A 15,813-nucleotide genomic window follows, 5' to 3' on the forward strand; every position below is an offset into this window, starting at 1 on the left:
TGCCGAGTCATAGCCGTGATGGAAATTGCCAGGAAACAACAGGTTAACTTATCATCATGAAGTAAATACATGTAGGCTTTTAGTTCGTTTTTATTTTATTTTACACACACTGAAGGTAAATAAAAGACGCAACCTACCTGCACTTGGTCTAAATCTGTCCTACTGTCTTGAATCGTCTCCTGCATGGCTACAACCGCGAGTCCTAACGATGAACATACCGTTGTTTCTTTCCAAAAACCTGACTAAGAGCTTAACGTTAACTTGGCCCATCATATCCACCATCAATTCTCTCAGATCCTTTGAATTTCTGTCGAAATCTGTGATCAACTTAGTAAGCTAGACCGACGCCAGTTTCTCCATCGCTGATCGCGACCAAATCCCACCACGGATGTAGTTTACTCCGCTCTTCTTGTCATTTCAGTTAACTTTGCGCTCTAAATTACCTTTATTTTTACACATGTTTCGTCTTCTTTTAACATTTTCAATTAAATATCTATATCTTATATTCTCTTTGATATTGTTCCTAATTTGTTATTCGCTAAAACTCTTACGAACTACGTTCTACGATCGTTATTTTGGTCATCTGCTCCATGACCATGGAAGCTCGGTAAGAACACAAATCAAACTAGAAAATATAAATATAAGAAATAAAATATAATTTTTGAATGGTATTGGGAGATATGACATGAAGTTGGTACGTGATCAAATCTACTATAACGTCCTTCGGGCGTTATAGGATTTGATCACGTGACCAACTTCATGTCATATCCCAACAACATTAAAAAATTATATCTTTTTTCTTAATTATTTTATAAATTCGCCATGCAGAAGTTGCAGACGGTATTTAAAACTGTATAAAATGAAACAACAGGACGATATATGTTTAATGTTTCTCTTTTATAAATTGATGAAATTCTTGTTTTTTACAAAATAAACTGTATAAATATCCTGCTGCGTTTGTTTCTGTTATGATGTCATTGCTGTGGCGGATCCAGGGTTTACCTAAGGGTGTTTGTGGAAGTCAAGTATTAGCCAAAATGCTTAGCCATTTTGGGTGCCAATCTGGAATTATACTCACAATATTTCTATTATTTAAATTTGTGTCGAGAGGGGGGGGGGGGTCTAAATTCCCCACTGCATTGCATAAGCAAGAAGCCAGGTAAAAATACAGGAACTGACTTTTGAAGTGGTGATTGTATTCATATGCAAGAACAAACTGATCACATGACCAAATTCATGTCACACGAAAATGAACATCAATTTCATTAGTACTGTCATATAAGGAAGTGCATTGGCAAATGTAAATATTAATCATTAACACATATATTAATATGATGGGACAATATACATGGATATACATCATAACGTTTTTCCTTTATTGATACATTATAAGCAGTAAATATTTTCATAAGTCATTTCTAAAAAAAAATTCTCATTTTATGAATGAAATACCTACATGCATTTCTGATCTTTTTAATTAATTTAGATTTACTTATTCCAATTACAAACTTATAATTACAGAAACACACATGTAATAATATTAGTAATCTTTTTCAAATTTAGATTAGTCATGTATCTGTATGTTAGAGGACAATCTGTACAAAAATTTTAAATTTTAAATCAAATATTGAATCACAATTAGGATTACATTGCACTACACTGTAATTAACTATTGTTTTAATATACATCAACTATATTTTGTCTGTAAGAAACCTTTGCTGTTTCATTTTTAGTATTACATTTCGCAACATAATTAAACAGTTAAGTCTCGGAAATCAAAATTGAGCTGTGATCATCCAGAAGCTGTTCTAGAAATTTAGGAAAAGAATTTATTTTGCATGATCATATTACATGGATTTTTTTTCAAGTTTGGTCAAATCAGGATCATAGTGTGCGCTGAGCATTATTTAACCTAAAGTAAAGAATTTTGTAATTATAAGCTCCCTTTAACCAAGCTATTATACACTGCATGCAGATAATTGTTTCTTAAAAAATTGTTATAGTATTTAAACATCTTTTTATGCATGGTTGTATATGTACATGTAACAGAACTTATGAAGTACATGTATATGTGTTCAGTGTTTTATTATGTAAAATCTACTTAGGAGTACAACTACATTTACAAATTATGTACATGCATACAAAGGCACAAACACAATTTCTACCTCAAAACTTTCATCAGACACAAGTAAAAAAGTTTAAGATTATAAGAATTAAGCTAATAATTATACATATAGCAGATCTTAGAAATATTTTCATGAAGAGATACATTATTGCTTATGCTATCACTTTGCCTGTATTTCTGTCTTGGTTGAGTATATAGTACACTTGCATGTGACACACACTGTTTCATGGAATACTGAATCTTAATTATTGACAAATCGTATAATTTCATAATATTACATTTTTTGTTACATACTAAATAACTGCATGATTTTTTCCTTTTAGAAGCCATATGTTTTAATTGCTGCCCATCAAATAGTACAGTGTCTTTGTGTAAATTGTAAGTATTCAGTGTCTTAGTATAAATCGTTAGTATTTTGAAGCATGATGTTACAGTTAGTTTATTATGTCTCCCCTCTTCCAGGGGGATCGAAACATTGTTTTTGTATTTTCTGTCTGTCCATCTGTCTGTCACAAATTCTTGTGAACACTTCTCCTCCTATATGGCTTATCCACTAGACTTTAAACTTTGTACAATGCTTCATTGCCATATGTAGAGGTGCATATTGTTGGGACGGTAGGATCCAATTATTTTCCTAAAAGTTATAGTGGATCTAAGTGGGGTGGAAGATGTTTAAATAGCTTGTGAATGCTTCTCCTCTGATATGGATTATCAGAGTTAGACTTAAACTTTTCACAATACTTCAATGCCATTTGCAGATTGGCATATTTTGTAGGGATAGGAGGATCCAATTGTTTTCTTAAAATCTGAGGGGTGGAGGGTATAAAATAATTTGTGAACACTTTTATATGGCTTATCGGAGTTCATAAATGCTTATATACTTCTGCTTATGCTTTCTCCTCCATACCATACAGTACAATGAGGGACAGTTTCATTTGGAGAACTTCCAATTTGGGGAGCTCAGGGAGACATTTGTATTTCCTAATAAACAATCTTTACTTTCAAATTGTGATTATGGTATTTTTGTTTCTCTTCTATAAAATGTTAATTATATTAAATATCTATTTTGAAAAAAATCATAAAATATATATGTAAAGTTTTAATTAAAAATTTTCTTTCTGGTAAAATAGGCATAGTGTATATGCAGTGTATGTAGAGATAAATCACATAGCAAAGAAAAATTCCAAATCGATTTTAGCTCACATGAGCTAAAAGCTTGAAAGAGCAATTCTGATCACTTTTTGCTGTCATCAGTCCATCTGTACAACCTTTTCAACTTCTTCTCCAGAACCATAGTGTTAATTTCAGCCTAACTTGCCACCCTTCACAGGGGAGATGATCACAAAATAGGGTGGTGTCATTAAAAGTCTTCTCAAGAACCACAGGGCTAGAAGAGCTGAAATTTACAAGCAAGCTTCCTGGCATAGTGTAGATTCAGGTTTATTAAAATCATGACCCCTAGGGATAGGATGGGGCCACAATAGGGGATCAAAGTTTTACATGCAAAGGTAATGGGAAAATCTTTTAAAAATCTTTTTCTCAAGAACCACTTTTTCTCAAGAACCAGGAAAGCACAAATTTACAAGAAAGCTTCCTGACATAGTGCAGGAGTTTGATAACATCATGGCCCCCGGGGGTAGGATGGGGCCACAATAGGGGATCAAAATTTCACATACAAATATATAAGGAAAATCTTTTGAATTTTTTTAAAGAATCACTGGGCCAGAAAGTCTTGCCTTTATGTCAAAGCTTCCTGAGATAGTGCAGATTTAAGTTTGTTAAGTAAGTTTGTTAAAATTATGCCCCCTCCCCCTCCCAGGGGAAGGGTGTGGTCACAATAGGGGATCAAAGTTTAACATACAAAAATATAGGGAAATCTTTTTCTCAAGAAACCATTGGGACAACGAAATTTACATTCACATGAAAGCTTCCTGACATAGTGCAGATTCAATTTTGTAATAATCATGGTTACGGGGGTAAGTTGGGGCCACAATAGGGATCAAAGCTTTACATGCAAATATACAAGAATAATCTTTAAATATGGGCCAAGGTAACTCATGTGAGCAATGTGGTCCATGGGCCTCTTGTCTTTAATGCTATTGATACTAAATTGAAACAGAATAGATATCTAGAAGGAGTAATTAAGACAATCAATCAGTATTCGTATTTCATACTGGAAAATAGAATTTAGATAGCTTATATTGATCATTGTGATTTTTTTTTTCTTTCAGAGATTCATTTTGAGGAAATAGCTGGTGTGCAGTGCACATTTCTAAATGAATTTATCAGTTTACATTAAGGATCTACCTTCAAATCCTGTAATCTGAGATGCTCTAAAGTGCATTTCACAGATTAAAGTTATAAAAATAACTTCCAAGAATTTTTAAGAAATTGTTATAACTTTAAAATGTATGTATATATACTGATATTGAATTAAATTTTATAAAATTTCAGCATCTGATTTTATGTATATATAGACATATTGTAAAGATTTTCCACTCGAAAGATTTAATTTCTTTCATATTTAAGACTAAAAAAGACTTTTTTGCAGATACAGTGGTGTAACATTGTCTTACTTTCTGATCAATACATATAGATAAGAAAACTATGTATATTTCAATAAATGTGGAGCATTTTCAACCATTGAATTTCCATTTATGAGCAGTAACTTGTACATAGTACTTCTTAACCAACTTTGATACTGTATAACTATAACTACCTGCTTGCATGCATTGCAGAACACAACCGTAGTAATAATTCACATTTACTGATGAATTGCTTTAGCATAAAGAGTAAAAATAGTACGTTAAGTTTTAACTTTATGAAAATGCATATTAGGCTTTTCATAGATATTTCTTAAGATATATAGAAAATATGTATATATTCATATAATTTGTATAAATCCTACAAATCTAGCTTTTTCCTAAGTGAGGTGTATGGCATGCCATATTTATATAATGTGTCTACCAGGTATTCCTTTAAGGATTTCGTATATAATTTATGAAATCTTTTCTATTTCTGATCAGATATCTAATAAATCTTATAAGATATATATCTCATATAATTTATAGTTTATAAAATATTTAAGATATATATTATAAATTATGAAAGATATCTCCTAAGCTTTATAAGATATCTTGTATATCAAATGATATCATGTTTAACAGATATCTTATAAAACATAAGATATCTTAAATGTTTTATAATATTTCTCACAAGATTTATAAGTTATCTTACATATCTTATAAGATATCTCATAAACAATTTTTTTTTTAAAAATATAGCTCAAACTTTGATATATCTTATAATATACATGCAAGATATCTTATATGTTTTATGATATATCTTATAAAAGTAAATTCATATGATACACTATAAAGTTAACAAGATGTCTTATAAAAATTCGTTTTTGAGATATCTTATAACATATCTTATTAAGTTTGAGATCTCTTAAAAGACATAAGATATATGTTTTAGAAGATATCTTATACAATATACAGCATATATTTTATCATCTTTTATCAGATATCCAATTATAAAGGATACAATTTATATATTTCATAAACTTTAGAAGATATCTTGTAAGTTTTATAGATATCTTATAAAATTTATGACATATCTTTAAAGAGGAATAAATCTAAAAATAGCATGCTATAGAAGTGTAGTAATAGAATCTAACAATAACATCAATTTCATTTTTTCTGTGACGTTGATGATTTACTTATAATGTGATATATTATTTTGTACAGTTTATATGAGTCGCAATTATACTATAAGGGAGGAATCGCACATTTTCTTCACCAATTTTATTTTCAATGCAAAATGTAACCAATGCTGAAGATAACTTAATTTGTTAAAAATCCTTGACAAGAGAAAAAAATATTCTTTTGTCCCATGACTTGCCCACTCTACAAAATCCTAATTCAAAAAAAATTCTTGATTTCTTAATTCTTAATCCCCCCCCCCCCCGACAAAAGAAGAAAATACCCTCCCCCCCCCCCCTCATGACACGACAGTAAGACTAAATATCAGTTAAACTACAATCTAGATCTTTAAATGACTTTAACTTCCTGAGCTTTTCACTATTTCACAATCATCGCTGGTATGGCAGTACTTAATTGAATTTTCTACGTAATATGCATTTGCATTGATGATACATGTCTATTACAGTATATAGAAAATGACTTTGGCAGATTTATTTCCGGTTTCCTTCACTGCGGAATTTGACCTCACCTCTAACCTTTTAATGGGTCAAAAAACCCACGTGGTGTAAATTTAAATAACAATACCGTTAGAAGGGGTGTAATTGAATTGTTGCTCTCTTCGAATGAATTGATGATATCAACGATTGAATTGATGCGAGCTTCAATTCAAATGAAGAAAGGAATGATTCAGTGAATACACATCATTTCAAATTATGTGCACAATAATTGAATTATTGCTAATAAATCAATTAGGGAAAGGGGTGAAATAAGTTATACCCGCTGCCCAATCCCATTAACTTATTAGTGAAAAATATTGTTTAGATAAATAAAAAAATAATTATTGTTCTCTTCAACTGACTCACTAATATTATTTATTCAGTTGATGCGCGCAATTATTATCTTAGAGAGAACTACGTGTATGTATCTTCAATTCAACATAAAACAATTGAATAAATGATCTATATAATTGAATTGTTGCTCTCTTTAAAAGAATTCAATTCCTTAAACAAAAAAATTGTAGATATTTAAAGATATCTTCAACTGAATTAAATAGACAGCTAAGGTGTCTGCATTCTCTTTGCAAGAAAGATAACTCTGTATACCAGTTGTTTTTATGTCGATAGTACGGGTAGCAGTCTTCAGGTTAAGGGGGGGGGGGGGGAGGTAAATAAACTACTAAACTCAACTTTTATGACAGTTGTTTCTGACGACAGTGAGAATTCTAGAAATAAGTTAGTAACACTACATGTACAATTTTTATCAATTTACATGTTTTTGTAACTCTATGTCCGCCAAAATATATTCCGCTAAAATGATTAGCATACCAATAAGCTAGAAAATCGCCAAATTTTACAATCACAGAATAAACCCTCAATACAGTAAATACCATTAAGTTCTCAATGCATAGTATGTTATACATTAGAATCCTCTTGATATTATATCTGTTTAATATGATTTTGTGGTTCTTCAAAATTTGACAACTCAATGTAAATTAACAGCATTCATTATCATGATTCCTCAAAGTGGAAAATCAATATACTGATATCAAAATCCTGTCACAAAGGTGTGAAGCTCTTACTAACCTGTTGAGTATTAAAAGTAACCAGCGGAACTTTAAGCTTCCTTTGAAGTTGTATAGTATCAGAGTCAGTAATACTCCAATGCATTGAGACACAAAGCTACCCAAAAAACACGGAAGTAATTTGCATGTAATTTCTAGATATCATGTATTATGAATGTTTTTGATAATAAACAGTAATTTCTTTTATTATAGATATAAACAATGGCTACCTGAAACGTGTCCTCGGCTTTTCGCTGTATGTATCAAACACAACCTCTAGATATGATGGTACTATGTGTTTTAAGGACACAAATTACACCATATACACAGTACCACAAGTGTTTGTCATAGATTGCCCTGTCTATGGACGATACGTCATTTATTATAATGAAAGACTTCCAGGCGTTACCTACCCAGCTGACTATTCATCTGCAGCATTCAACGACCTCTGTGAAGTGGAAGTGTATGGTAGGGAGAAGCTAGCCATTTCCAGGGATTAATATAGTCTTTGGGAAAAAATAATTTAGAATGATTATGAAAGAAGCCAATGTCAACATTTGCATAAATTCCATGTCTCTTTTACAAATTGTTTCCAGTATTGAAAGCCATTTCCACATGACCGCGCTGCAGTCGTGAATACAGATACATATACTAGTTAAAACATTTTGTTGGCTGCATTACGAAATAAATGAAATTATAATGTAATTTTTTAAAATCATTTTTGAAAATACATAAGAATATGAACTACAATGCTTCACACCAGCATACTTTTTTGAAGCGCTAACACGATGAAGGTCTGACCCCTTCCCCTTGAGCTTTGTAAAAAAAAAATGAAACAAATACGTAAATTTGTCTATTTTTAAGCACTTCCAGATGTAAAATATGAAGTGCTAATCCCTACTATAGTTTGGATCCCCAGCAAAACATTGCATGGGGTGGAATCCACTTCCCTAAGGCAAAGTTTCTGGATCCTTATGTGTATATACAGCTGCCCTCATCCTAGTGGTAGAAACATCAGCATATTATCTCAATGCAAGAACATGAAAATAATTATATTACTTTTTTATTTTTGCTCTTTCAACATGGAAATCAATCAATTTCATATCAATTGAACAGTTTTTTAAATTTTACGGATGGAAATTGCTCTTTTACATTTGTTCCAGATTCCTCCGACTCTAACCCCCGGAATTTACATTCTACTGAAATGTGCGAGGGCTCCCAAACACAATATAAAAACCTGGATAAGAGTCAGAGGAATCTCAGTAGTAGCACATAGTCCTGAAATTGTCTAGATTAATCACTGATTGCAGCACTAAGTAAATCATTATAATGTAATAAACTATGTCGATTTGAGAAGTAAGAAAAAACATGTAAAATCTAGGATGTTTTTTTAAAAAAAAATTATTAGAAATATATATATTTGTATGAAAAGGTTAATTTGTGCTGATGTTTTGTTTTTATGGAAAGAAAACAAATCTATCAATTAAGAATGGATGCATGTATCTCTTTAATGCTCAATCTTTCTATGCTCTCAGCTTGCCCACCACTACAATTTTATGGAGAAAATTGTTCTTTGCCATGCCCACAGGGATGCCAAAAGGGTCTCTGCGATTCTAATGGAAATTGTTTTAGCTGTATTGAAGGGTACAAAGGCTTAAAATGTGATCAACGTGAGTATCAAATACAATGTTTTTGGAAATATTTGGGGGCATTTCCTTAACCAATAATAAAAAAAAAATATTCATAGTTTACTAAAATTGATTTACGTACCTTACGAGAGCTTCTAAATTTAATTGTGCAATGGATAATTCTTAAATTTATGTACATATGGGTACCAAATAAACATAAATGCAAATAATTGAAGGTAGGATTATGTCTCCCCTTCTCAGAGGAACATATTCTTTTAGCGTGAATTCTTCCCCCTCTCATAGTTTAGATAGTGACCCCGTTGAAAAACGACCCCAGGGATCATTTCTTAACATTAAAGTTGACCACGATCAAAATTTAACGTTAAATTTTTTATCAAATCGGACGTTGAAAAGTTATCAATGTTAAATTTTGATCAGTAATGGGGGTCATCTTTTAACGGCTACTTAAATGTTGTATATATAATGTAAATGTTTAAGTTGGATTGTCAAAATAATGTCGGAGGAACAATGATCCCTCTCTCTCTCTCTCTCTCTCTCTCTCTCCAGAGAAAGAAGAGAGACCCAAGGGATCATTGTTTCCTAGACAAACAAAGTTTAATCCCAAAAAAGAATTTACCGTCTTTTCCTTCCCATGGAGTTGAATCTTCTCTGCGCTGTAACTTTATCAAGACAAGAATAAGGGTATTATACCGTCCATGTAAAGGAATTTTCATCTCAGTATTCAAATTCATATGCACATCAATTCAATCGTAAAAATATTTTGCTCGATGGTGAAACAGGAAATGCAAAAGAGATGGAGAGGATGTGATGTAGGCAAATACAATCGCTCCCAAATCTAAATTAATTTTGACAATAATTATGCAAAGGAAAAATAGCAAATACTATTGCAAATAAATTCATTTCATAAATCACCTAATGCATTATGTACAAAGAGAAAAGTTACGAAATTCGTTGAAACATTACTTTTGGCATTTAAAATGTATTTATTAGCCAAAATATTCAATGTTGGCAGTGCCCCCCCCCCCTCCTCTGCATTAAAATTCGATAACACTTATGCTTTCTGGGGAAAAAAACGTGATGGGAGGGTGAATACTATGTAAACAATAAAATACCAGCATACTCTCCGACAACCGCTGAGTCTGAGTCAATTGATGTTTGACATGCAAATATAACCCCTACCACTTAACCTAAATATGGATTGTACGCCACGGAAAAGTTTGGGGCATTCTTTTAATGTTGAAATATCACCCCTCCTACCTGAATGAGATAAACATTGTGTATACGTGTATTTAGGGTAATTTTTTAATGTTGAAAAATGAACCCACTACTTGTTCGAGATGTAGAGGAAACATTTTGTACACTGGGGGTCATTTTTCAACGGTAAAATTTGACACAACCGGAAATAATCTCTAGGGCTAATTTTTAACAAGGGTAAGTATTTCACGCTTAGAAGGGTCGTTGTTCAACGGTCTGAGTCAATTTACAATGTTGAAAATTGTTCAAAAATTCGTTTAAAAATGACTTCTTGGGTCATCTAATGTAAAAGTCAAATGATATAATTTTGAGAGCATTTTTTATCTGGCCCATAACCTTTTTTGTCTTTTGACATAGGACTTTCACATTTCAAATTTGGTATGTTGCCAAGATATATAAATTGACTATCATATGCTCACAATGCTGTTCCTTGGTTGAGGCACATATAAGTGACTGTTATATACCGTAATTCTTAATATTTTAATTTAAGGTTAATCGATCCTCGTGTGATGTCATAGGTTTTTGCAAAAATCTTTATCAAATTAAACTTTGCGCATGAAAGAAATATATCTTCAGAGGAATTTTATTTACTACATCAAATAAAAAATTTGGTAAACTATTGATATTGAAAAAGTGTATATTTTCTATAGATAATCAATTCTTTATAATTAAAAAAATGTTGTCAAGGGCAATAACTCCTATGCTGATATTTCTCCTAGGGTATGTCTATTATGCATGATTTCCCTAATATCCACAATTAATTTATATATATTTATGAATTAACAGTTTTCTTAAACTGTTGACATTTAAAATTTGTCATTTCAACAAGATTTTATCTATTTTAATTCTTCTGTACAACGAAAATGTGTGATTTTCTGATGTTAACATATACTTCCGTTTTTTTTATGTCTGACATCTTTAAAAATGTGGCAACATACACATTTTCTATGGTTATTGTTTAAATTTAACTATATTGAATGGAAATTAATACAGTTTTTGCACTTTTAACCATTATTATTGATAAGTCACATGAGGATCGATCGACCTTAAAGATGACCCCTACAATGTTTTTAAAAACTGGAAAATGGAAGGGGAAACATCGGTTATAGTGTGCTTCCTAATTCATCATTTGATCATCTTTGTATGTAAAACTTATTGTATGTAATTCAATTATTGCGCGCAATAATTCAATGAATGTGTGCATCAAATCAATTTCTACTCTCATCAATTGAACTGATGCATGCATCAATTGAATTATTGCAAGCATAATCGATTTGATGTACTTAGCAATTGAATTTTTTGCGGACAATATATAATTGATTTGACACGCGCGTCAACTGAATTATTGTGTGCAATGAAATAGGGCATCCAATCATTGAATTGATGCCCACATCGTATAATTTATTACTCTTATCTTTTGAATTAATCCATGCATTATTTCTATTATTGCTCTCATCAATTAAATTGAAAAGCACGAATCTTAAGTTCTCGACCCTAGGAGAGTCACTAAATTATTATTTAGAAACGATAAACCAATGCAATGCTAAAAAAGTATTAAGCCTCTTAGCCAGTGAAATTTGAGGAAATGAATTATGTTGGAGAAGACTGACAAAATGGCAGGTATAATGAATTACATAGAACAGTAAAAGGTAAAGATATGAAACATCAAGGTATTGACTTTATTAGATGTCTTTCTAAATAGATGGAAATTATTTTTGACATGAAGGACATATTGTATAAAATAACTACTGTACTTAATTCAAGGGTGGTTGCATCAGAAATGTTACAAATCGCTATTAATTTTATTTTATATATAGACACCAAGTATATCAATCATAGAATTTTACAGCGTGTGATGGGAAAATGTTTGGCCAGAATTGCTCCAGAGCCTGTGGGCCATGTTTAGGATACACACAATGTAATCACATTAACGGGACATGTGTCAATGGATGTGAAAGAGGCTTTGGAGGCAGTAATTGTTCAGGTTCGTGATATTTAGTTTGATATCATGTATAATTATGTCTCCCCTTCCCAGAAGGGGTACATATTGTTTTAGTGTGAATTAAGGTCTTCCGTAACAACGGAAGACCTACTGATTGTGCTGGTCAAGATTATTCTTATTATTCTTTTTTTCTTCTTCTTTTTCCTAGACGCTAACTTTGAAGCTTCATATCTCGCTCATTTCTGCATGGATTTTGCTTAAATTTACAGAATAATTTTAAAATCATGTGCTACATTCCAGAAATTCCCTTCTGTTCACGAGTTATTCCCCTTTGAATGAAATTTTAGGGGCTTTGGTTTCTAGACAAAGGCTCAGAGAATGTATAAGCTTGAGCAGAAAATGCATTGAAAATGAAAAGTAGGAGCATTGTAGTTATGCACATCGTTTTTTGTTTTTTGATTACAACGTTCGAAATGGTGGTTGACAGGGTTAAAAAATTAGGACGCCTAAAGGAGCAAAAAATTACACATATTTTCCTTTGTATCTTTTAAACTAAACATATTTTGTTAAAACGTGTAGAACAAAAGTTGTGCAAGATGTTAAGACCTTTTTTTTATATCCCTGAAAAGGGGCTAGCCCCTTAAAGTAGGGATTTGGGGATCTTCAAAGTTTTCGCTTTATAACTCAAAAACGGTAAATATTTCGATATGGCTTTCGCTGGAAAAGTTATTCTTTAACATCTTATTGATCTCATAAACATAATATTTTGCTCGAGTATTGTGTTATATATGGGTAAAAAGCTTGACCCGCAAACAGGTAACCGTATCATTAGGTGGGTGAAGGGGGAAATATGTGTATAACTTATATAAACTTGCTTTAATTGATAAATCTGACTTCATGAAATGCTAATATTCTTTTAAAATAAGGTTTCAACGTGATATATGGTTCCTTTAAAAATCATCAATCGACAACTTTCTTTTTTTATTATTTAGTAGCTTTAATATATACAATCGTTCCAAAGAAAAAAAGAGGAAAAGGTTATCTCTACTATGTTTGTTATTAAAACAAAGATATATTTAATTGAAAAAACAAACCTTCAAGCATAGAATAACTCAGTCATTAACTACATGCATCTTACATACACCGCGGGGTTTGTTTTTGTTTACAATTACATAACCGCCTCGAGGAACCATCACGTGTGAACCAGGGCATGTACACAAAGTAAACATTGTCGTCCTAAATATAACACAGAATGTTATTTTTTTGATCATATTGGATTTTTCGAATAATTCAGTCTTTCCGGGGATGTATATACTTGTTTATAGGTCCCTGGTCTTATGTTTGATTTGTTTTAAATTCAAAACTCTAGAACATTGAGTCAGGCATCAATTTTAAAATCTGCAATTTAATATACATACATGTACAGTTCGTTTCTCAATCATATCTAATTGAATGTGTGTTTAATATCGGAGATTCATCGCTGCTGGACTAGCGATCTGTGATTTCTCACTACTTTAACTGAACACACAAGCTTTACTCAAATTCTTCGTTTTGAAAAAGAAAATTTTACAAACATAACGAATTATTTCTGAACATGTTTTGAAATCAATAGTTTATAATCATGATTAAACCAAATCTAAACATGCGTATAGAATATTCAGAAACCCATTGCCGACCAGTCTCATTTCAAATGATTTGTTGTTTTATTGTTTAAAAACAATGACTTTGATTAAACATTAAATTTTCGAGACAGGAGGTGGGAGGGTGGATATCAAAATTACAAAGCAAAATTACACGATATTTTGGGAAATCTTTCAATGCGTCTATACCTTTTGAGATATGTGGCCGAAATAAATGTGTATAGCAAAGCCGATCCTTTGTACAGGATCTTAACGAAGCCATCCGACCCGACTTGTATAAGTACAGCCTATGCTAAAAGTTTTTTGACATAGTTTTTTGATATTTGGTATGTTGGTAAGTTTAACTTACTATCAAATGTTACTGATTGGAAGCACATATGCATAAATGCAAATGTTATGTACCGTAAGTCTTAATTTTCCACTTTAAAGAAGATCCCAAAACTATTTTAAAACTATAGAAAATGAAAGGGAAAACATCAGTATTAGTGTGCTAAAACAATTCTTCCTAGTTGTTTTTTTTTGTGTGTGTTATTTTGAAGCCCTATAGAAATATCATTATCCTTCACTCTATAATCACTTTTCTTGTGACTGGACATTTGAACAGGGGATCTGGCAGGTCAGTTACACGAGTTATGATGGTAGATAAACAAATCAGTCGATGCAAATTATTTCTGTCTCTCCATCATCACCTTTGTTATGATATAATATCTTGAGGAATTTTCAGCATAGAGCTTTCATGCATTTTACGATTCAAAGGTAGTTCACCATTATTAAAGGAAGAAGTTTTTTAAGTCATAAGGTCAAATATATTGACTATTTTTCCCGCGAATGTTCTTTTTCATTGGATGAGGGTGTAATATTTGTTAATTCGAAGTTATCTAAAGTAGACATGTTCATCTCGGAAATACTAATATTACTCACAAACTCTTAAAAATACATTAATTATGTTCCTCATTGTCCATGCTAATTGATTTTAGGTCTGATAATGTCATGGTGTTTTACTGTTAATATAAATACACAATAGTATATTGAAAGGGCTATGGGCGAAAAACGAGTTGAGATAACTGCGAAATAGCAAAAATCAAATTGATGTAGGTGTGCAGACCTTTCATCTGAGAAGAAATTGTTAATGAATTGTCTTCACTAAGTACAAAAATCTCCACATTTAACAATTATTTATCAAGAAATTTTATGACATATTGATGATGAACCAGTAGAAAATGTTTATTGATATTCCGATAAATTGTAAAAACATTTCTTGTTTATAATTGATGATCACAGGCTGCATGCTATTTACTGCATTGAATGATTTCTCTTCTTCCCATTTTGCACAGCTTGTCCTGAAGGATTTTATGGTGACAACTGCCAGGAGACCTGTAATCATGATTGTGGTGTTCCTCGACGATGTGACAGAGTGACAGGAGAATGTGAGGGTGGTTGTCAGCCAGGGTGGAAGGGCCTGAAATGTGATGAACGTAAGCAATATGAAATCATTAAAAATCATACTTTAGTCTATTATGAAGTGTCGTATTGGTCTGAAATATATGTCATTGATCAATTCTTATTGACCCTGCCTGCCTCCTTAAATATTTAAAGATGAATCTTTTAATATTAAAATCCCGCATTAGACATATGAAAACATAAGTACGTACCATATATCCTTCTGTGTTTAGTAAACCAGAAGTGATAAAAGAATTAGATAGGTTACATGAGGAATATGTTTTGGTTCCAGCTGACAAAGCTAGTAACAACATTGTCTTTGTTTGTAAGGCTCATTATTACAACTGTATTTTAAACGAATTTGGCATTAATTCCACTTTTGGTAATCGTACTTCTACTCCAACTGCCCTTTCAAAAGCTGAAATTCTTCAAAACCATGCTTCAGTTTTAGACACATTTAATAACTCAGTCAATGGGTTGAATGAATATGAGTTACCG

The 15,813-nt window shown here is 31.7% G+C and overlaps 1 protein-coding gene across 1 annotated transcript in view; it reads left to right on the forward strand.

Moving 5' to 3' along the window:
- LOC125677176 (multiple epidermal growth factor-like domains protein 10) overlaps nt 1–15,813 on the forward strand; it is a 191,034-nt gene that overhangs the window by 36,765 nt on the left and 138,456 nt on the right. Inside the window, exons 4-7 of the mRNA XM_056160467.1 lie at nt 7,604–7,858; nt 8,926–9,060; nt 12,143–12,277; nt 15,210–15,350. Coding sequence (XP_056016442.1) covers nt 7,604–7,858; nt 8,926–9,060; nt 12,143–12,277; nt 15,210–15,350 — 666 coding nt within the window. The remainder of the gene's footprint in view (nt 1–7,603; nt 7,859–8,925; nt 9,061–12,142; nt 12,278–15,209; nt 15,351–15,813) is intronic.

The sequence above is a fragment of the Ostrea edulis genome, chromosome 3, assembly GCF_947568905.1.
Source record: "Ostrea edulis chromosome 3, xbOstEdul1.1, whole genome shotgun sequence".
NCBI classification, from domain to species: Eukaryota; Metazoa; Mollusca; class Bivalvia; order Ostreida; family Ostreidae; genus Ostrea; species Ostrea edulis.